The sequence below is a fragment of the Stenella coeruleoalba genome (assembly GCF_951394435.1).
Source record: "Stenella coeruleoalba genome assembly, chromosome: X".
Taxonomy (NCBI): Eukaryota; Metazoa; Chordata; class Mammalia; order Artiodactyla; family Delphinidae; genus Stenella; species Stenella coeruleoalba.
In genome coordinates, this window is record NC_137152.1 from 83968199 (window position 1) to 83991635 (window position 23437).

At 41.3% G+C, this 23437-nt stretch overlaps 1 protein-coding gene and 1 pseudogene across 2 annotated transcripts in view; one reads left to right on the forward strand and one right to left on the reverse strand.

The window, feature by feature from the left end:
• The first annotated feature begins 303 nt into the window (after positions 1-303).
• On the forward strand, positions 304-2691 carry LOC307180626 (AFG1-like ATPase; annotated as a pseudogene). The gene is made up of 2 exons: positions 304-318; positions 1887-2691. The product of its transcript is annotated as an AFG1-like ATPase (transcript).
• A 19409-nt stretch (positions 2692-22100) lies between these two features.
• LOC307180627 (uncharacterized protein) overlaps positions 22101-23437 on the reverse strand; it is a 122965-nt gene continuing 121628 nt past the window's right edge. The window contains exons 49-51 of the mRNA XM_079910997.1: positions 23274-23346; positions 22554-22735; positions 22101-22134 (exon numbers count right to left, since the gene is read on the reverse strand). Coding sequence (XP_079767123.1) covers positions 22573-22735; positions 23274-23346 — 236 coding nt within the window. The 3' untranslated portion in view covers positions 22101-22134; positions 22554-22572. The remainder of the gene's footprint in view (positions 22135-22553; positions 22736-23273; positions 23347-23437) is intronic.

Genomic DNA, 23437 nt, shown 5'->3' on the forward strand with positions numbered 1-23437 from the left:
AGCCAAAGCCGCCCCCCACCTCTGCAGGAGACCCTCCAACACTAGCAGGTAGGTTTGGTTCAGTCTCCTGTGGGGTCACTGCTCCTTTCCCCTGGGTCCTGGTGCGCATGAGACTTTGTGTGTGCCCTCCAAGAGTGGAGTCTCTTGTTTCCCCCAGCCCTGTGGAAGTCCTGCAATCACATCCTGCTGGCCTTCAAAGTCCGGTTCTCTGGGGATTCCTTCTCCTGTTGCCGAGCCCCCAGGTTGGGAAGCCTGACACGTGGCTCACAACCTTCACTCCAGTGGGAGAACTTCTGTAGTATAATGGTTCTCCAGTTTGTGAGTCGCCCACCCAGCAATTATGGGATTTGATTTTTTCATGATTGTGCCTCTCCTACCATCTCATTGTGGCTTCTCCTTTGTCTTTGGATGTGGGGTATCTTTATTTGTGGGTTCCAGCGTCTTCCTCTCAATGGTTATTCAGAAGATAGTTGTGATTCCAGTACTCTGGCAAGAAGGGGTGAGCACACATCCTTCTACTCCCCCATCTTGAGCCAATCTTCCATAAATGTTTAAATAATAAGCTTTAATATCAATAGTATATTTTTGTTAAAATAAAACTTAATTTTCTTTCATCTGCTATGAAGACAGGGTTTCTTTGACTGCAGGTCTGCTCTTGATAAGAGATTGGGAAAGGTTTTTCTGTACCTTTTAAATAATCTGCCTAGAAAGGTGATAGTTTTTCTCTTTCCAAAATAATTTCCTGTGCTTCATGTTGTGTTTATCATGTCTTTAATTACATAAGAAAACAGTCTTCTCAGTACTAAAATAGCTACATTTTGCTCACAACTATGTAACCTGCTGTATTTGCTTTTAAATTCTTTTATTGTCACTTTGGTTAAATAGATAATTAAGTATTGTTCCATAATGATCTGTGATCCCATTTAGTCAAATGTCCCTTTCTCTTAAACTATCTATAACTCCATGTTACTTTGGGGATCTCAAGAAGAGATAAAAAGAGCAAAAATCATTAGAAAACCTTGGTGTCTACTATTCATGGATAAGTACTCTTAAGAGGTGAGTGTATATTTGTTTTCAGAAATTTTGTTATGCAAATATAACCTGAATTTTTAAGATGAGCAATGAGATGATACCCTACATACGGTTTTGTAAACTGCTTTTTTTCTACAAACATCATATTATGGAGGTCAATTCAAGCCAATCAGTATAAGCCCACATAATAATAAAATGGCCTTAAGCACTAATGGTCAATTTAGGTATGATAATAATAAGAATGGTTAATATTATTACTGACTTCCTCTGGCCCTACAGTGTTGTAAGTGCTAAACCTATACTTGGTCATTTAATTCCCACCACGTCCTGTGAGGAGAAGCTACTGTTTCTGAACTGTAACCATCAGGGAACTGAGGCACAGTGATGGCAGTGCTAGCCAGTCACAAGATTAAGATATGAACCAGTTCTGCGTGGCAGCTGAGCCCCACACCTAACTAGTGCACACTAGTGCTTCTCATCTGATAAGACCCTCAACATTACTGTTCATCAGGGCACAGCGAAATAAAACTAACGTCCCATGGTTTTTTCTCAGTTAGCTGGGCAAAAGTTTAAACAACAGATCTTAATCAGTGTGGTTTGGAATTTGGAGACCTGTGTCCTGTTATATTGTGGAAGGGGCTCCTCCAACATTCTGTCTCCCTTCCTGTGCCTCAGGGATGTTCCCCTACTAAAGTGGATAACTTCCCTGTGCTTGGAGCAGAAAATGTTTATGTTTCTCCAGCCTTTTTAATATTTTGTATAATTTCAAGGGCAATGGGAATTTATTACAGTTAAAAATAGATAACATACAAAGGGAAATAAGATAATAATACCTCAAAGCCCACCATCTGAAGAAAAGCCCTTCTAGGCGCTTAGCGCCGAGCCGGCTGAGAGGAAGATGTGTTGGGTGCAGGGCTTGGGCTGCTGCTCTCGCCCCTTCGGTCACCGCCCCTGGAAACCCCTTTTGTAAAGCCTATACAGTTCAGACCCCCGAGAGTATGTCTCCAACTGCTGCTACAGAGGTTTATTCAAAAGCTTTAGCTGTTTGTCATGGACCACTGGACCTCTGTGACTTTCTGATCAAAGCTCGTGAGCTAAAGGACGATGAACATCACAGAAGAGTCATACAGTGTTTGCGGGAATTACATGAGGACCTTAAAGGATACAGTATAGAGGCAGAAGGCCTTTTCTTTCTAAGGTGCAGGGAAAACAATGATGATGAACGTGTTTTATGCTTATGTGGAAATGAAGAGGAAAAAACGGGTTCATTTTCATGGTTTCATGCTAGATGCTCACAAAAGAATACACCGCCTTAAACAGAGTTTGCCATAAAGGAAACCAGGACTCATGGCTAAATCATACGATCCAATAGCTCCTATAGCTGAAGAAATCAGTGAAGAAGCATGTCTCTTATGCTTTGATGAATTTCAGGTCACTGACATTGCTGATGCCATGATTCTGAAACAGCTTTTTGAAAATCTGTTCAAAAATGGAGGTCGTCGGGCTTCCCTGGTGGCGCAGTGGTTGAGAGTCCGCCTGCCAATGCAGGGGACACGGGTTCGTGCCCCAGTCCAGGAAGATCCCACATGCCGCGGAGTGGCTGGGCCTGTGAGCCATGGCCGCTGAGCCTGCGCATCCGGAGCCTGTGCTCCGCAACGGGCGAGGCCACAACGGTGAGAGGCCCATGTACCGAAAAAAAAAAATGGGGTCGTTGTTGTGGCAACACCCAACAGGCCACCAGATGTTCTCTATTAAAATGGACCCCAAAGAGCTAACTTTGTATCATTCATAGCTGTCCTGAAGGTCTCTGAGGCAATGAGAGAGAGGAATGCATGTATGTGGGCAATGCTGTATTTCTTTCTGGAATACTGTAATATGGTCCAGCTAGATTCTGGGATAGATTATCGGAAAAGGGAACTTCCTGCTGCAGGAGAACTCTACTATCTCACAAGTGAAGCTAATGTGGAGGCTGTCATGGATAAGTTGTTTGATGAGCTGGCTCAGAAACAAAGTGATTTAACTAGACCAAGGATTCTAAAAGTGCAAGGCAGAGAGCTGCGGCTGAATAAAGCCTGTGGAACCGTTGCCGACTGCACATTTGAAGAGCTATGTGAGAGAGCTCCCATCCAGGATACCACATTACCTTTAGTCATCATGCCTCCTTAGAGTCCTCTTAGTTGTGACAATTTCTCAGACTTTCCTTCTTTTTGATGACCCTGACAGTTTTGGGGAATACTCGTCAGTTATTTTGTAGACTGTCCCTCGAATGGGATTTGTCTGATGTTTTTCTCATGATTTGACTGGAATTGTGGGCTTTGGGAGGAAGACCACAGAGGTCAAGTGCTCTTTTCATCAGATCATATCAAGGGCACATATGATCAATGTGACTTAACACTGTTGATGTTAACCTTGATCACACTTGTCTGAGGTAGTGTTTGTCTCCACTGTAAAGTTACTCTTTTCCCCCTCTTTCCATAGTGAACTCTTTGGAAGGAAGTTCTTGCTGAGTTTTCATGTAGCAGCAAAGAAGAAAATCCACAACTATTTAACAAGGCTGTTAAAATACTTTCCCCTTTTCCAGCTACATATTTGTGTGAGGCTAGATTTTCTTATATGACTCAACCAAAGCAACATATAACAATAGTCTGACTGTAGAAGCAGGTATGAGAATTCCACTATCTCCTATTATGCCAGACATTAAAGAGATTTGCCCAAAGTATAAAACAATGCTACTCTTCTTACTATTTTCATTTTAGAAGTATAATTATTTTCATAAAAATGTTATTTCTGTTAATTTTATAGGTTGAATATAATGGTTTTATCATTGTTATTTTAAATAAATTAATAAATATTTTATTTAAAAAAAGCCCTTCTAATGTTTTCATCTGCATTATATTCCTCCAGAATTATACTTATGCAGGTATTATATATTTATACATGTATGCATACATTTATATATTTACATACAAATCATAAGATCTCATCTTACACTTAATTTTATAACTTATCTCACTGTAGTGGGTTGAATTGGGTGCCCCCAATATTTTGAAATCATAACACCCCCATACCTTAGTTGGAAATAGGGTCTTTGCAGATATAATTAAGTTAAAGATCTCAAGAGATGATTGGATTTAGGATGGTCCCTAAACCCAATGACTAATGTCCTTATAAAAGAAAGGAGGGAGATTTCACACACCGAGGGAAGAAGGCCATGTGAAGACAGAGGCAGAGACTGGAGTTATGCTGGCACAAACCAAGGGAAGTCAGGAGCCACCAGAAGCTGGAAGAGGAAAGGAAGAATTCTCCTCTGGGGCTTCCTTGGAGGTGCAGTGGTTGAGAGTCCGCCTGCCGATGCAGGGGACGCGGGTTCGTGCCCCGGTCCGGGAAGATCCCACATGCCGCGGAGCTGCTGGGCCCGTGAGCCATGGCCGCTGCCTGCCGACACCTTGATTTCAGATTTCCGGTCTCTAAAACTATGGGATAATGCATTTCTGTTGTTCTAAGCCACGAAGTTCCTGTTAATTAGTAACAGCAGCCCTAGGAAACAAACACACACACTAACCGTATACCCCAAATGTCATTGATTGTGAATAAACCCCACTCTATCCTATGTTTTTGTGTGTGTCTGTGGGGATGGTAATGATAATAAAGATATATGCAAAAAATAAATATGGCTAAATTTTTAAACTCCTAATGATTTTTACTGTATTGATTCATTTAATGCTCCAGGCACCCCTAAGAGGTAGATACAGTTGCTCAACCCCATTTTCTAGATGAAAAACTGAGGGACGGGGAGAACTTGGCCTAGGACTACACAGTTAGAGAACAGGACAGCTTGGGTTTGTACCTCACGCTCCAGAGCCTGGGAAACTGTCAAAGATTTGTTGTTAAGTAACAGAAGCAGTCTGCATAGCATGTATAATTTAGGAGGTCATTAAGGCAATTTTCATGTATTAACATATTTATACAAATAGCTGGACCTAGTGACCTTGGTGAGAGCACGTTCATTGCAAGATTCAATAGTGCAGTGAGATAAGAGGTTAGTGGGAAGTGAAGAATGTTAACCGGGAATGCAGAAAATGCTTTCTGGAACTTTGATTTTGAAGGACGGGGGAGAAAGGGAGAGAGAAACAGAGGCAGACAGAGAGAGAGAGAGAGAGAGAGAGAGAGAGAGAGAGAGAGAGAAACAGAGACAGAGACAGACACAGAGAGAAGGCCTGTGACTGAATGGGGAAAAGGGGTCCAAAGAGGGATTTTCTTTTACATCCTCAGTTCCTTGAAAGTATAAAAGTTAATATTGCAGGAGTCATGTCATCTCAGATTTAACCTTTGAAAGAAATTTCCCATATTTCCCTCTTATTTCCACTTTAGAGTTAATGGGATGCCTCCAATGAACAGTATGGGTTTTTGAGCTCAATATATATTGAGCTATGAGTGATAGGAAGAATGGATAATTGTGTGTCAAAGAAATGGTAGTAATTTGTGGATCTTTGCCTCTCAGGGAGGCAGCAGGTGGCTGAAATCCTGGTGTGACATGATCTGAGGACCCCTGCACTGTTGAATGGGAAACAAGTATAGAATTGTCCTATAAACGTATTAACATACAGAGCAGTCCAGGAGCAGCAGTTAGGCAAACACTATGGCTTGCTGCCCTGGTGCCATCTCTCACTGAGCTCACCAGGTGAGTCAAAGGCAAGCCTGTCTTCCCAGCATGGGGAACTGGGTTAGGGTCTGTCGGAGGCACGATGTTGGGCAGCTCTTAGGAGCTTCTGAGTCTCCCAAGAAGCTAGAGATCATTCTGTCGTTAAAACTTTGAACTCAAGGCATACCAGAGAGAGATTTGCTTCCTTCATAAACATATCTACATTCTCATTAGGAGAAAGACTGAAAAATACCTTTCTACAGTGCCTGCCTTAGCCCTAAGGCTCAGCCAGCCCCTGCTACTGAGTCTTGACTTTTAAAGAGCCCTTGAAGTCCCACAATGTACCATATACTTTGAACAGGTTTTCTCATTTTCTCCTTGGGATGGCTGTGTGACAAAAGGATCCCGAGTCCCATTTCATAGACAACAAAGCTCAGGCTCATAGAACCGACAGCACCTCTCCAGATAACTGGCAGGATTCAAATGAAGTTACATCCCTTGCCCTAAGGAGAGAGAGGACACCGGGCAGCCTCCCTTTGAGAAAATGGGCTTCCAAGGCTTGAGAAGTGAGCATCTTACACTCCCCTGATATTGTGGCCCCATGGGTACTCACCCAAAAATCCCTCTTGACGATGAAGATGATAGTGCACATATGTGTGCACATACATTCTTCACGTCATAAACATTCATTACATTCAATTTTATAGAAGAACAAAGTAGCTTTTAAAATTGAATTGACGGTGTGTGTATGTGTGTGTTTCTATATGTCCTATGGCTTGTACACTCCACTTCACAATCTTTATCTTCATATCAGACCAGAGCTTGATTCCTATCTCAGATTTAGATATGCCAGAAAAATGGTAGATACAGAGAAATTGCCACCAGCAAGTGAAAAATTCCGGAAAACACTGGCTAACACCATTAACCCAGAGCCCAAACTTCGTCCTCACTCTCCTCGGCCAAGCTCCCTGGTCGGAGCCTCAGAGCTGCAATCTTGGATCTGGCCAGCAGGTGGCTTCCACCTCCATTTTTCTTCCACAAAGAAAATGAGCACATGAGGCCAAGGATAAGATCTTGGAATGTTTTGTTTACTAAGACACTAATTATGTTTGTGAAACTTAGATGTATTACTAGAGCAGTCCCATCTGCTGTTGACCCGAAAAGAACATCGAGTTTATTGAGGTATCTCCTAAGTGTAGGTTGAAGTGTCCACACTGCAGACGGGGAGGGGGGGGGGTGTCCCTCCCAGAGAGTAGGGTGTTCACCCTCCACCCCCACCCACCCCGTAGAGTCTGTCCAGAACTTTTCCCACTCCCTGTCTGTCATACCCTGTCCATGACACTGGACACAGCCGCCAAGACCCCGCTCTGGAGCCCCATTCTCTCTTCCACCTCCCACCAGTCCTGTAAAGCCCTTCAACAGCCGACCGTTGCCAACACGCTACTGCCACCTGCTATTTCGTCTTCGTATTCAAGACCCGGCGTATATGTTTTTACACTCTTCTTTTACACCTAACAGGTTTTTCAGGCAAAATTAGAATCATTCTATACATAGGTTCATGGGCTGGGTTTTGAGGAAGAGGATGGTATTTTTTTGCTCTTTGAATGAACGTCTTTGTAGAGAAGTTTGACAATGGAGGTACGATGGTGCCACCTCGTGACAGTGGACCGAACTGCAGCATGAACATCGCTGAGCCAGAAGGTGGGAGCGAAAGGCCTAAATCCAGAGAGCTTTCTGGAAGTCTGGGTGGAAAAGGGACACACTCCAGGTACAGGGATACTGAGGTATCTAGACAGAAAGTGCAGCCTCTTTCTATGCTGAGTGGAAAGCTCTATGTGATTTCAACAGAAAGACCATTTTTATTTTTATGTTTTAACAGAAAGGTTTTTTTTTATTATTTTTAAAGACCTCTGGATAAAGAGGTATACACCTATATAAGCAAAACTGGATCCCTGTCATTTATGATCATTGTAACCCACCTTGGCACTTATTGTGACCATATTTCCATGTAGATGAGTTTCTGTGATAACATTTTAAGTTACTTGACAATAAAATTTCACTTATTTTTTTATATTGCCCTGGTTGTTGCATTATATGAATGCTCCAGAATTCACTTTTCCAGTACTAGTGATGTAAATATAGTTCCTTTACCACGTTTTCTATTACAAACTATAGTGTGCTTAACATTCTTGTTCATATACATGCAGATATCTTAGTAAGCATTTTTATAAGTTCTGGAAGTGTTCTTTCAAAACAATAAAAAAACTATTTTATTTGAACAAACTCTTACTATTTTATATTTCTAACAATACTATAGGAAAATTCCTGTTTCTGCACACTTTAGAAATAATGTGAATCGCTGCTAATCTGATAGGCAACAAATCCTCTCTCCTTGTCGTCACTATAACTCGTTTTTGCTGCCTGACTAGAATTCCATCCTATGGATGAGACATAATGGAGTCTCACAACCTCGTGTCATTTGGAATTCAGCGTTCCTTATATTCCCCATTGTCAAGGCTGTGTGGATGGCATTTAACTGCGCTGAAGGGCACAGTTCAGGATTCATGTGGCTATTTGCACATGAGCGGAATGTGTCCTCTTTGAGCACACATTGCGCTCTCTTGTGAGAGTCCTAGGATTCAAAACGCAGCCTGGTCGATGTATGAATATATATGGTGTGAGTGTGTCAGTGTATGGGTGCATGTGTGTGTGTGCGCACTGACAACCACATTTCCTTCTGTTTCTTTCAACCCCTTCATGGCCTTGCTTCTCATTCGCTCTCCCTTCCTAAATCCAGGCCCAGGAATGAAGGTAGGGAATTATCAGGATGGCAATCCTTATAACCAACTCCTATCACCATCCTTAACTACGTCCGTCCTGAATGTAACTTGCTTGTTATGGTGGTACAAAAGAAGACCAGGCCAACATCATATTTTATTTTTAATTTTTTAATTTTAAACAGCTTTCTTTGGGTAAAGTTTACAGGCAATAACGTTCACACGCTTTAAGGGTACAGTGTGATGATTTGTAGTAAATGCATGCAACCGTTACCATAACTGAATTTTAGGCATTTCTGTAGTTCCCAACACTTCCATAATGTTTGAAAACACTGAAGCCCCGTACCCATACTTACTACCAGGCAAGCACTGATTTGCTGTCTGTCTCTATGGATTTGCCTATTTTGAACATTCCCTATAAATTGAGTCACATAGTATTTGGTCTTTTATGTTTGACTTTGTTCACTAGCATAATGGTATCAAGGATCGTATATGTTGTACATGTATCAGTGCTTCATTCATTTCATGGCTGAATAATAGTTTGTTGTATGACTATGCCAAATTTTACTTGTGCACTTATCAATTGATAGGCATGTGAGTTGTTTCCACTTTTTGGGTGTTATGAGTAATGTTACTATGAATATTTTTCTCCGAGTTTTTATGTAGACGTGTTTTTATTTCTCTTGAGTGTGTAACTAGAACTGGAACTGCTGGGCCATACGGCCCCTCAACACGTGAGACAACATTACAATTTCAGATGATTTCATTCCATAATTGGAAATACCGTGAGAAAAAAAAAAAGAGACAGGTGAGACAGAGTCTAGTGAGGAGACCCTAATAAACATTGTTATCCTGCTGTAGACCTATTTGTAAAATCCCTTTCAATGATGCAAAAGTATGAGACATGTGGGGGACATTTTCAACTTCATTTGAAAGCCTACTGTCTATAGCACACACTTCCCCATTACCTGACTTGGTCTCCATGCAAGGTGTTTTACAATTCTAGATTTCAGGTAACTGACAGTATCAGTTTGCAATGTAATCCTTGTCTGTAGACAAGCAACTTAATTGTATCCTGGCTAGGGAAACCTCTGTCTCCATTTGGCCATGCATTTCAACACTCATGATGTATAAATGTGACAAAAAGGTGGTTGTTGACTTTGGCAAGATAAATTTCAGTGGAGGAGTGGAGGGACGTCCCCATTAGATGAGAGGTGAAGACTGAGTTGGAGGGGAGGTCGGGGGATATGAACTGAGTATCAAGAATTCATTGTAGATCTTTAGTTGCAGAGTGCAGAATATATATGTAAAGAGGTCAGTAACCAGAGATGTGGACAGAGGCCCACAGCATTAAATGATGTTCTATAATCACCATTTATAAGATACTTGAGCAGCTTGAAATCTTAATGAGAAGGATCTATCTCTTCATAGATTTAACATCTGAATTGACCACACCAGCCTTCCCACACTTTATTTCCTTGTTTCCATTCTGGAGAAACCTAAAACTTACTGAAGGGATAGTGTAGAGTTTCTTCTTAATGTCTGTTAAACGTATGAACGGATGAATAGGTGAATGCACGACGTGTCAAAGATGTGCTAAGAATTTAAGGATTTTTATCCCTGAGTGCAGAGCTCCTCATGCAGATGACTGAGCCCATGGTGGTGGGTGGCTGAGAGGATGCAGCTTCTCAGGACTCTGCAACTGACAGCTGCAAGATGGGAGCCCTCAACTTCAGTGTTCAGAGGCACATTTAGGCAGACTGCCACACCTTATGTCCTGGAGGGATCCATCCCTGACCTGAGCAGGTGAGTTCACAGACAGGCTTGCCTTCCATCTGGGGGAACGAGACTACTGTCTGCTCAGAAGCTTGCTGTGGTCCAACTCTTGTGCCATTTCGAAAGACTCAAGAACGAGCAGATCCAGCTCCTCTCTAAACTTGAACTCAACATATATCACAAAGAGATATTCTCAATCTCTTTCTAGGGATATACATTGTCCTTAGGAGGCCCCAGAGGACACACACACACACATACACACACACCCTGGAGCCTTCATGCAGGCAGTAGCCCTAGGAGAACTTGCTGGCTTATAAGGCCGTCACTCATGGTTTGTTAGGTTGCCGATGTCACTGGACCTTTTTGCATTAATAACTAATGCAAATGATGATTAGCAGAAGAGTCTGCATACTAGGGATACTTTTAAATAACCTTACTATCCAATTAAATCTGATGACAATAAGAGAATTTCTATGTTCATGTTTTTCAAGTGTAACAATAAACTACTGAGAATTTCCAGTGTGGGGGTGCATATGGGGAATCCTACAAAGTCTGATATTGCTGGTGGGGATTTCACTTAGTACAACTTTTTCACAGGTTGATTTATCAATATGCATTAATGAATCCAGGAACTTTTGACCTTCATGCATTTGGAGCCTGTTCCTTCAATTATTCATCCTCAGCATAACACCTGTCCCTCTATTATACTGTGCATATTCCTTATGTTGTCTGGGAATTCACTTTCAAACACTAATGACCTAACCACATTCCCTTGTCTCTACAGAACAGGAAATTGAAGTACAGTGATGTTCACCGACTTGCATAAATACAAGCAGGACTATCAGTCTGGCATCGGAAGTGAAGATAGATTTCAGAAGTGACCCAGGTCAGCAGGAAAGCAAGACTTATTTGAATACGGTGTCATGTGCAGCTGAGCATCATGCAGTCTGCACTTGGACATACAGGGTGTCAGTCTCTGCTTTTCCTCTTAAGAGAAGGATGACCCCCAGCCAAGTTGCTTAACCTCTGTACATTACTGTTTCTCCAGCTACAACATGATGTAAAGATATGTTATTCTCTACCTTCCAGGAATGTTGTGGAAAATGCATGAGATAGAAAAAATGCATGCATTCACAATAGATAAGTCCCTATGATTTTCTGGGCCAGAGGTCCTGCCCTAATATATAACTTTTCCCTTCCAACCACCCTAAGACTATTCACAAATGGCCATTCAAGTACAAAGTAATGCAAGGACTTATGCCTACTGAATTCATTCAACACAGAGTATGATAATATCTGAAGTGTAGATTGGAAAGTAATTACGTAGAAATAATAGCTTCTTCCATCCCATCTAAGGTCTCAAAAGTGCTTTCCCAGATGGTATCTCATTAGCCTCTACATCTGAGAGGTTTTATCCAAAAAAATGGCCAGCATAGGGGAAACGATTTACCCAAGAACCTATGATGTGCCTGGCCCCCAGTGATTTACTGTAGTGTTCTTCTGCAAAGCCCATTCTTGCTGGGTTACAGTACGTTATTCTTTTTTTATTATTATTATTGAAGTATAGTTGATTTACAATGTTGTGTCAATTTCTGCTGTACAGCAAAGTGATTCAGTTACACATATATATTCCTTTTGACGTTCTTTTCCATTATGGTTTATTACAGGATATTGAATATAGTTTCCTGTGCTATACAGTAGGACCTTGTCGTTTATCCATTCTATGTATAAATAGTTTGCATCGGATAATTCCAAACTCCCAATTCGTCCCTCCCCCACCCCCTCTCCCCCTTGGCAACCACAAGTGTGTTCCCTGTCTGTGAGTCTGTTTCTGTTTGATAGATAAGTTCGTTTGAGTACACATGTTATTCTTAAGAAATTAACATAATTATTAAAAGTGGAATGGGAAAAGATATGAAATAATGTGAAATGGACCAATGGTTTTCTTTCACACACCGAATGGAAATGCTGGAGTCAGTTTTCCTTTCTCCTAAATTATCTGAGAAATGACTCCAGCACAGAGAAATGACACTGAAGTGAATACGTAATGAAAACTTATACGTTTCCCTTCCATTTAATATTTCCACATTATTGTCTTATAATCATGCTGTTTAGATTGTATCAAGGGAATCTCCTTTAAAGGAAGGTCAGGTATGAGATAAGACTATTCATCCCTATTCAGCACTATATGTATCATCTGCCCGATTGACCTTTTGCTCCTCACAGTAATTGTCTAATATGGATAGAATTGTTCCCATTTTACAAGTGAGGAAAGGCAAATTCAGAGATACTGTGACACAGCTTTTATAAAATTTCCCATCTGCTTTTCACATCCCTTTTTTGCAGCCTCTAATGATCATTGCCTAGAGCTACATTTCATAAAAGGTTGCAAAAGCATGACGTACAAATTCTTTAATTGCTTCTGCATGTATTGGTGGAAATTCTTTTATAAAAGAATTCTTCCCTCAACAACTATGCGTAGGTATAACAAGCACAGGAAAGGCAAGGTGTATATACAGTTCACTGGCAATATTTGCACTTTCAAAAATCAGGTGTTTCCCTAGGATTCTCAAAGGTGAGCAGTGAGTTGGTTTTGTTGGCTTTTTTTTTAGAGTGTCATAGATGTTTCTATATTTGACGTGTTTTAGTGCATGATAGTCATTAATGTTTTTGATGTTCAAATTGTTCTATCTTTGGCCAATGGGAGGCCCTGAGGTTATGAGTCTTTTTGATATAATTTCTGGTATGAGAGTTCCGTCCAGACTCACCTGGTACAATCCTTACCTAGACCAAAAATCAGGCATTTCTCCAAGGAAGCCTGGTTCCTTTTAGTGGGAAATTCAGTCTAGGGACTACAGTTGCTGATTACTACTGTGTTGGTCATTGTTTCTTGCCCTTTCAGTGCATAGAGCCAGTAATATAGGTTTCATATTTAAGAGAATCTACGTCATTGGCTTGCATCCTGGGCTGCTCTTCTGTCCCCTTATAGGTACGCATTTTTATCATCTTTTGTATTAACTGTACAGTTCTTAAAATATAAGGAAATATAACATACATTTGTTTTCTCCCCGTTTCATACGTAAAAGTTGTCATATTCTACACCAGTGCTCTCCAACAGAAACTTCTGTGGAGATGGGAATGTTCTGTATCTGTGCTGTTCAACACAGCAGTCATTAAGTACCTGAGTCTTATTCAGGAATTGAACATTTAGCACCTAAAACGTGGCAACTCTGAGTAACTGATTTTTTAATTTCATGTAATTTGAATTTAATTTACTGTAAATAGCTACTTGAGGCTAGTGGCCGTCATATTGGACAGCAGCAGCTCCACACACTTTTCTGCACCTGGCTTTTATCACTGAACAATATATCCTGGAGATGACTCCACAACAGTACAGAGGAGGAGTCTTCATTGCTTTTTACAGCTGCACAGTCCTCTCAGATGTAGATGGACCACAGTTTATTCAACCAGCCCCTTATTGGTGGATATGTCTTGTTTCTGGCCTTCTGCTGTATGAATTGTTCTGGCAGGAATGGCTTTGTGTTTATGTCTTTTTACATTGTTAGTTTGGGATAGATTCTTAGGAGAGACATTGCTGGTTCCAAGGGTAAGTACCCTGGTAATTTCATAACACCGTATCAAATCCCCTGGCTAGGAGTTATACCATGTTACATTGCCACCAGCAATGTACGTGATTGCCTATTTCTTCACTGACTATGTAAATGATGAGAAGAGGCATCTCGGCTTTTTGGTTTGTTTGTTTTTTTCTTTGCATCTCTTAATCCAGAGTTAGGTTTCACACTTTTTAACATGTTTAAGGAACATTTTTCGGGGAAATTCTTTTTGTATCTAGTGCCCTTTCTCCTTCAGAATGTTCTAATTTGCCCTTGCTTTTTCATAATCTTTCTACTACAAGGTAGATAACCTTTGTCATTGATGTAAGTTGTATGTTTCCCAATTTGTAATTTTTCAGTTTAATTTGCTGATGGGATGCTTTCTGCCTTACAATTTTTAATGAAATCAGGTGTACTATGGTTTTCCCTTATTGCTTCTGGATTTGAAGCCATATTTAGAAAACTTTTCTTCACCACTAGCTTTTAGAGGAATTTATTGTGGGTATATGTTTGTGGACAGGAGAGAGAGAAAGGGATCATATTTGAGCGTCAGGTGTAAGAGGAACCCAGAAAAGAAGTGACCGTCATGTGAGAAATATGTGAAAACCATTTCACTAAGTCAAGAGAATTAGGCATTTGGACCAGAGTCTTGGTCCTGTGTTTGTCTTGATAGCTCGGTCTCTACTCTTTTCTGTCTCTTGTGGATATGGATCCAGGCTCCCCGACTGGCAGAGAAGGTCTTCATGAAGCAGGAACTCCATGTCACCTCAAATGGACCTGTCAGATGACTAAATGGATAGAACCACCCTCTTAGGGATAAAACATACAAAACCAGTTCCGAAATGTACCACTCTGACAGAGCAAAGGTCTAAGAGAAAGTAAAACCTCCAGCTGGAGCCTGTGAGGAGAAGCAAAACTGAAAGCAACACTGTTCACCTCATCCTTGACTCTCTGAGTGGTGTCCCATCAGGGAAGGTAATAGCCTACTCGTCCTATGCAAAAGGACGGGGGTTTGAGTTAGAAGGTGCCACAGTTTCCCAAGTTATAGCCTCTCCCACTAAGCTACATCATTTCCTGTTTCCATGCTGGTTTCCAGGACCCAGGGTCAAGCTTGGACTAATTGTGCTTAGAATGGAGCCTGAGGTCATGGGGCTCCATGCGGTGGGCACTAACATCCATCTGGTTTCCTGGGGGCTTTTCCAGTTATGCAGGTCTGGAGATGAAGAGAGGGAGGTTGGGATGCAGATAAGGAATTGGACTGACAGTTCCTGCCACATGGTAAACACACAGTACACATTAATAAATGAATGAGAAGCAGGGTAGAAACTACACATACGCCCTTTTAGTCTTTCTATACACATCTGAATGTTTCAAAGTAAGTTAAGATCACACTGTACTTGTTTTTTTCCAATAGACTTTGAGGAAACTTTTCACTTGTTTTTAAAATATATATTTTCCATTGAGGGGAAGAAGAAAAATGTGTAGAAAATGGAGAGCGTGCCACCTAGTGACCAAAGTCAGAACTGCAGGTGTAAAAGTCTGAACTGGGGGCTTGGCAAAGGATGGGGGATGGAAAGGACTGTGGTGGTGGTGGGGAGGCAAATGAATTTCATCCTAAAGGCAAGATTTCTAGACTTCACACTGGCAGCGATCCTTCTGTATTCATGCCTATGCTGGGATCTTCAAGCTCTGGGACTGGAAATCTGGCCCCTAAGTGAACTGAGTCGAAAGCTGCATGAGTTAGTGTATGAATAATTGGTGTAAAGAAATTTGAGACAAAGGGACATATACAAATACACACACATACAAAGAACTGTCAAATCAATTCTTTTGATCTGCTTCCGAAGCCATGAATATATGAATAGCGTATTGGTAATCAGTTTGCAATCTTTTGTATTTTTAACATTTTACTCAATGTTTCCATTCTGGAAACAGCATAGAAATGCAGTTATAAAATAAAAACATCTTCTATCTTCAACAATCCACACTCAGTGATTTATTACCAAAGAAATCTGTTTAGTGTCTAAGTCAATAAATGTATTTCTGCACTATTATTTTGTGACTTGGCTGCTGATATACCCGTTTAACAAAACTTTATCTCAGTACTTTGTTAGGGCACCAATGAATACTTCTCTTTGTTTAACACGTATGGAAAAATATAGACATGCGTTTTTAGAAACCAAAATTACATTGCCACACCCATCTGTCCCTACCTTTTGCCCACCATAATACAAAGAGAGTTTCTCTTCACTTATAGGTGCCTACTTTCCAGATTTTTCTCTGTATGTAATGCACTAACATATTTAATCACCCTCATACACCCATGTTCATATATATTCTTTTGCAGAAAAAGGGTCATCATATTTTACTTTGTACATCATGACAACCCTGTTCGCTTAATATGATTTATTTCCTATTAATTTATTTAGTTTGGTTTGTTTCCAAGTGGTTTTTCTGTGCATCCGCTCTTCATATCATTTACCTAACTCTACTGTTTAAGAATATTTTGTACATTGAAGAGATAAACCTACGTCTGAATACAATATCCCCCAGATTTTCACACACCTTTTGTGACTTTTGAAATGCAGAGGATATCTAATCCTTTTTAATGAGCTTTAGTGTTTTTATTTCACTTCACGTTGTTTGAGAGAGAACAAGTGAATAATAATGCCTTCTGAGATGTCGAATGTCAGTTCATAGGATAAAATGTAACTCCAGGTTACTTTGTGTAACTCCAGATTATGAATCCTGGAGCAGCAATTGGTAAGGTTGTTTCTAGGTCACCTTACTTAACTTTTAAGTTCTGTTCACTGAAATGAATTCAGCAAGGTAGCAGGGTACAAGATTAATATACAGAAATCTGTTGCATTTCATTACACTAATAATGAAATATCAGAAAGGAAAGTAAACAAATAATCCCATTTAAAATCCCATCAAAAAATGAAATACCTAAAAATAAACTTAACCAAGACGTGAAAGACCTATATGATGAAAACTATAGAACATTGATAAAAGAAATGGAAGGTGATTCAAAGATATAGAAAGGTGTCCCATGCTCTTAGACTGGAAGACTTAATATTGTTAAAATGGCCATACTACCCAAAGCAATCGACAGACTTAATGTAATCCCTATCAAAATACCTGTTACATTTTTCACAGAACTAGAAATAATAATCCAAAAATTTATATGGCACCACAAAAGACCCAGAATTGCCAAAGAAATCCTGAGGAAAAGAACAGAGCTGGAGGCATAACCTTCCCAGACTTCAGGTTATACTACAAAACTACAGTAATCAAAACAGCATGGTACTGGTACAAAAACAGACATATAGATCAATGGATAGAATAGATAGCCTAGGAATAAACCCACCCACCTACGGTCAAGTAATCTTCAATAAAGGAGGCAAGAATATACAATGGAGAAAAGACTGTCTCTCCAACAAGCGATGCTGGGAAAGCCGGACAGCTCCATGTAAATCAATGAAATCAGAACACTCCCTCACACCATATACAAAAATAAACTTGAAATGATTTAAAGACCTAAATATAAGATGTGACACCATAAAACTCCTAGAAGAGAACACAGGTGAACCAATCTCTGACATAAATCGTAGCAATATTTTCTCAGATCAGGGTCCCAAGGCAAAATAAATTAAAGCAAAAATAAACAAATGGGACCTAATTAAACTTAAAATCTTTTGCACAGCCAAGGAAGCCATCAACAAAATGAAAAGACAACTTATGGAATGGGAGAAAAATGTTTGCAGGTGATGTGACTGACAAGGGGTTAATATCCAAAAATATACAACTCCATATCAAAATATAAACAACTCAAGCAAAAAATGGGCAGAAGATCTAAATAGATATTTTTCCAAAGGAGACATAAAGACGGCCAACAGGCACATGAAAAGATGCTCAACATCACTAATTACTAGAGAAATGCAAATCAAAACCTCACATGAGTCAGAATGGTTATCATCGAAAAGTCTGCAAATAATAAATGCTGGAGAGGGTGCGGAGAAAAGGGAACCTCCTACACTGTTGGTTCGAATGTAAATTGGTGCAGCCACGTGGAGAGCAGTATGGAGGTTTCTTAAATAGCTAAACACAGAGCTGCCATAGGATCCAGCAATCCCACTCCTGGGTATATATCCAGAAAGAAATGAAAACTCATACACACACACACACACACACACACACACACACACACACACTGGACTATTACGCAGCCATTTGCAACAACATAGTTGGACTTAGAGAATATTATACTTACTGAAGTAAGTCACACAGAGAAAGACAAATATTATATGATATCACTTATATGTGGAATCTAACAAATAATACAAATGAATCTATATACAAAACAGAAACAGTCTCACAGACATAGAAAACAAACTTATGGTTAGCAAAGGGGAGAAGGAGGTGGGAGGGACAAATTAGGAGTATGAGACTGACAGATACAAGCTACTATACATAAAATAGATAAGTAACAAGGAGTTATGGTAAAGTACGGGGAACTGTATTCAATAACTTTTAATAACATATAATGGGAAACAATCTGATATCCGAATCACTTTGCTGTGCACCTGAAACTAACACAATACTGTAAATCAACTGTACTTCAATCTTAAAAAATACACACAAAAAATTCTGATTCTGATCATTTATAAGTACCTATTGGTCTTGAAAAGAGTTTAGGATTAAATGAGATAAAATGTAAAACCCCTTTCATATAGTAGTTGTGTACATGTTAATATCCTACCATTCAGGTTCTCTTTCCAAAGGGCAACAGCTTGTGCTGCTTTCTGGGTCCAGTTCAGCACCTCATGAATCAGCTAGTCATTGTGGCCCCCACACCCAGTCCTCTTGGCCTACGGAGTAGGATTTCATCCCTACCATCATCTTCAAGTCCAATGGGGAGCATGACACAGCCCAGATTCCACATCAGGCGAGGTTTCCGCTATCAGTCTTTTAAGCCCTGGAATTCTATCATCTAAAACAGGAGGCTGCTTGCTTGATCTGTGTAGAGGGCAAAGTGTAGACATGTGACCCTGGAAAATTTACACATTCCGTAAGTCTGAGGTTGGCCCTCTGTAAAATGGGACTAAGGGTGCCTACTTCTAGACTTGTAAGAAGAAAAGGAGAAAACCTCAAAGAATGTCTGGCAGGCAATAGGACTTTGAGATATATTACTCCTGGCCCACCTTGCCTCCTCTGTCCTATAAAATAGATTTGAAACAGCATCTGGAAATGTAGCAGCAAGAAGTGAACTTTGGTGCCATCTCATCATTTCCTTTTTCCTCATGCTTTCTTGTCTCCTTTTCTTCATTCTAGTTTGACCAGAGGCAATTTCTTATTGAGCCCCAGGAAGAAGGATTAACACAGAAGAGCAAAGAACAGGAACAGGTCAGCTAGACAGAAGTCATCAAACGTATGTCCAGTTCCAGAGCCATCAACTGACCACAGGACCTGGGTTGAGTCTCTTCCCCTGTGTCGGCCTGAGTCCTAACATAGAAGTACACTCAATATAGAAACAGGGGATGGGGTGGGGCCTTTTTGGTCAGAAGACCAGGGTTTGATACTGGGAACCATTACTGGCTGGTTGACTTATCTTGAGCAAGTAATTCATCTAATATGTGTGCTATAATTGTTGCTATCTTTTATTACTATTGTGGGTTTATTCTTTCAGTTTTATGAGTATTATTATTTTTCTTACCACCCAGCCAAGTGTGAATGGTAGGAGTGGTGATTAGCACAAAGTTAGGGACGAACCCAACTGAGGCTGGAGAATATAGGAAGTGAAGACAGAGAATGGAGGTGAAGTAAGCAGACAAGCCCTGGGCTCTCTCTGGATGCCAGGCCCTGTGCCCACCCTTTCATGACCCAGGGAAGGTTTTAACCCGACAGCACTCCTGGCTCTCAGCTGCAGACAGTGGTGACCTGGGGGCTGCCAGGGAGGTGCCCAGATGAAGGACTATACCCTTATTAGCTCCCTCCCCACTGAAGACCACCAGAGCTGCCTCTCCTTTGCCATCTCCCTGTTCTTGGCTTCTGGGTATCGGAATAGGTACCCCGTGGAAACTTCCACACCTGACCCTTGAAGGGCTTTCTCCTCATACAAAAGGTACTCTACCTTCCTCAGTCCTCAAAGGTTGTCCTGAACAACTTACATGCCCACCAACAGTGCAAGAGGGTTATGACACAGCAATCCCACTACTGGGCATATACCCTGAGAAAACCATAATTCAAAAAGAGTCATGGACCACAGTGTTCATTGCAGCTCTATTTACAATAGCCAGGACATGGAAGCAACCTACGTGGCCACTGACAAATGAATGGATAAAGAAGATGTGACACATATATACAATGGAATATTTACCCAGCCATAAAAAGAAATGAAATTGAGTTATTTGTAGTGAGGTGGATGGACCTAGAGTCTCTCATACAGAGTGAAGTAAGTCAGAAAGAGAAAAACAAATACCGTATGCTAACACATGTATATGGAATCTAAAAACCAAAAGCGGTTCTGAAGAACCTAGGGGCAGGACAGGAATAAAGACGCAGATGTAGAGAATGGACTTGAGGACACGGGGAAGGGAAGGGTAAGCTGGGACGAAGTGCGAGAGTGGCATGGACTTATATACACTACCAAATGTAAAACAGACAGCTAGTGGGAAGCAGCTGCATAGCACAGGGAGATCAGCTCGGTGCTTGGTGACCACCTAGAGGGGTGGGTTAGGGAGGGTGGGAGGGAGACGCAAGAGGGAGGCGATATAGGGATATATATATACATATATATATATATATGTATATATATATGTGTATATATATATATATATATACACACACACACATACTGGATTCACTTTGTTATACAGCAGAAACTAACACAATGTTGTAAAGCAATTATACTCCAATAAAGATGTTAAAAAAAAAGTTGTCCTGCACACTAAGGAAGGGGGACTCTGAGGTAAAGAAGGAAGTGCCTGCCTCTCAGAGGTATGTCATCTCCACGTTTTTACCTGACATATTGTACTTTTATCACTAATGACTTTATACATTTCCTATACACAGCCCGTCGATACACACACACAAACACACACACACACGGAGATATGCTGTCAATTCCATTTGGTTCTACTTTACCTCCCCCATGAAATTGAGCACAATGAATGCTTTTCCAAGTTAATGAATGCATGTGCACATGTATGTGCACTATCATATTCATCAATAGGGGTTTTGACGGAGTACCCCTTGGGCCTGTTATATCAGGGGAGAACAAAAGGACCATTTCTCCAGGCCTAGAAGCCCACTGTCTAAAAGGGAGGCTGCTCCACTGTCCTCTAGAGAGGGCGAGGGATGGAACCTCATTCCCAAACTCCCACTTACCTGGACAGGTGATAGAAGCTATATGAGGAGGAGTTTGTCATCTGTGAAATGGGACTCATCTTTAACACAGAGCTGTCCTGACGGGTGAATGAGAAAACCTGGGGCTAAGGCAGGCATTATGGAAAGGTGTTTCTCATTGTTTCTCCTAATGAGAATGTAGATATGTTTATGAAGGAAGCAAATCTCTCTCTGGTATGCCTTGAGTTCAAAGTTTTAAAGACAGAAGGATCTCTAGCTTCTTGGGAGACTCAGAGGCTCCTAAGAGCTGCCCAACATCATGCTTCTGAGCAGACCCTAACCCAGTTCCCCACGCTGGGAAGACAGGCTTGCCTTTGATTCACCTGGTGAGCTCAGTGAGAGATGGCACCAGGGCAGCAAGCCCTAGTGTTTGCCTAACTGCTGCTCCTGGACTGCTACGCATGTTAATACGTTTATAGGAAAATTCTAGACCTGTCTCCCATTCAACAGTGCAAGGGTCCTCAGATCATGCGTCATCCAGCCACATCACACCACAGTTTCAACCATGTGCTGCCTCCCTGTGAGACAAAAACCTAAAAAGTACTACCATTTCATTGAAATACAATTGTCCCTTCTTTCATTCACTAATAACTAAATATATATTGGGCTTAAAATTTATACTTTTCCATTTGAGGTGTCTCATTAGCTCTGTAGTAGAAATAAGATAAGAAGGAAAATTAATATATGGGCAAATTTAAGAGTTACAAATGAGCTGAGATGGCTCCTTCACATTAGCTGTTAACTTGCTCAAGTTTCAAGGCACTGAAGATTAAATAATCCCTCCTTGGACCCCTCTTCCCCATTCAGCCACAAACCTCTCTTTCTCATTGTCTCAGTCTCTCTATTTCCTTCTCTCTCTCTCTCTCTCATGATGAGATCTCATTTTCTGTAGATAAATATAGAAATATATAAACGTGCTTAATAAATATGTAAACAGCTACATAAGCAAACTTACAGGAAGATATGATGAAGGTGAAAACATTCAACGGTTACCTCTGGGAGGTATGTTTTGGGGTAATGATTTTTTCCCCTCCACATGTACTGTGACATATACAGTGGAATGAACCTCATGCACACTCCTGAACACCCAACTGTCTGTTAATACAGAAGCAGCATCCATGAAATTAATAAAAATAATACAAGGCTGCTCAAAATAACTAGGTAGCTTTATATGTACCACAGATGAAATGTTCAGATTAAAAATGACTGAAATAAACAAGGAAAACAAATTACCTTCAAGTTCCCATTAATCACTCCTCTACTCCTCCCAGCTCCCTCCTATCCCCATGCAACCCCAGCACTCACTTCTGAGACCACTAGAGGTTCATCTCAGATGGGGTGGAGGATGCCTGCATGATGTCCTGCTGCTGCTGGGAGAGGGGTGCATGGAGCTGGAGGTGGGTGTAGGCAGTGGGATGGAGAACACACTCTGGGTCTCACTGGGGTCGGCATCCCTCACAAACAGCTCGTCATTCACGATGCACAGACTGAAGGAAAAATGGGCCCTCAGACAACTGGTGGATGGACACCCACACCCCCAATACTGACTCTGCTCCCACTGGCACTCAGCAACCAGATTCCTTCCACGTCCCTCCTGTGTCTGTCTCCCAGGTTCCTTGACTGGTACCTCTGCCCCTCCCCACAGAGCCCACCTTTGGAGAGACTGTCTACCACCTTCACTCGATTTATAGGTTTATCCCCAACCCACGGGCAATTTCGCATTTACCCTTTACCACAGCCCAAGGGCTGGATGCTCTGATGCCCATTCTCGGAAGAAGACACTGAGTCACACAGAGGTCATGTGACTTGACCAAGATAACACAGCGAGTGAGTGTTGTTTCAAGGAGAGAACCCATAGGCCGATTCCAGAGCCCACGCTCTTCCTAACCACTAGGCTACACTGCTCCTGGGATCTCCCTGCTGGCTTTCCACAATGCCGAGTAAACCTAAGGTCTTTGCCACCACATTCCCACGCCCCTGAGCCCAGGTGGGGATGGGCATTCCCACCCACAACAGGGCTCTCACCTGGCGTAGCGGGCAGGGGTAGCGATGAAGGTCCGGGTGAAGGCACGCACACAGCCCTGAGAACTTCCTTCCACTTCAACAGCAAACAAACAACAGTACCCCTTAGAGCCACACGTGCTGTACATGCTCACATGGCGGTCCCCAGTCAGGGTGTGACTGGACAC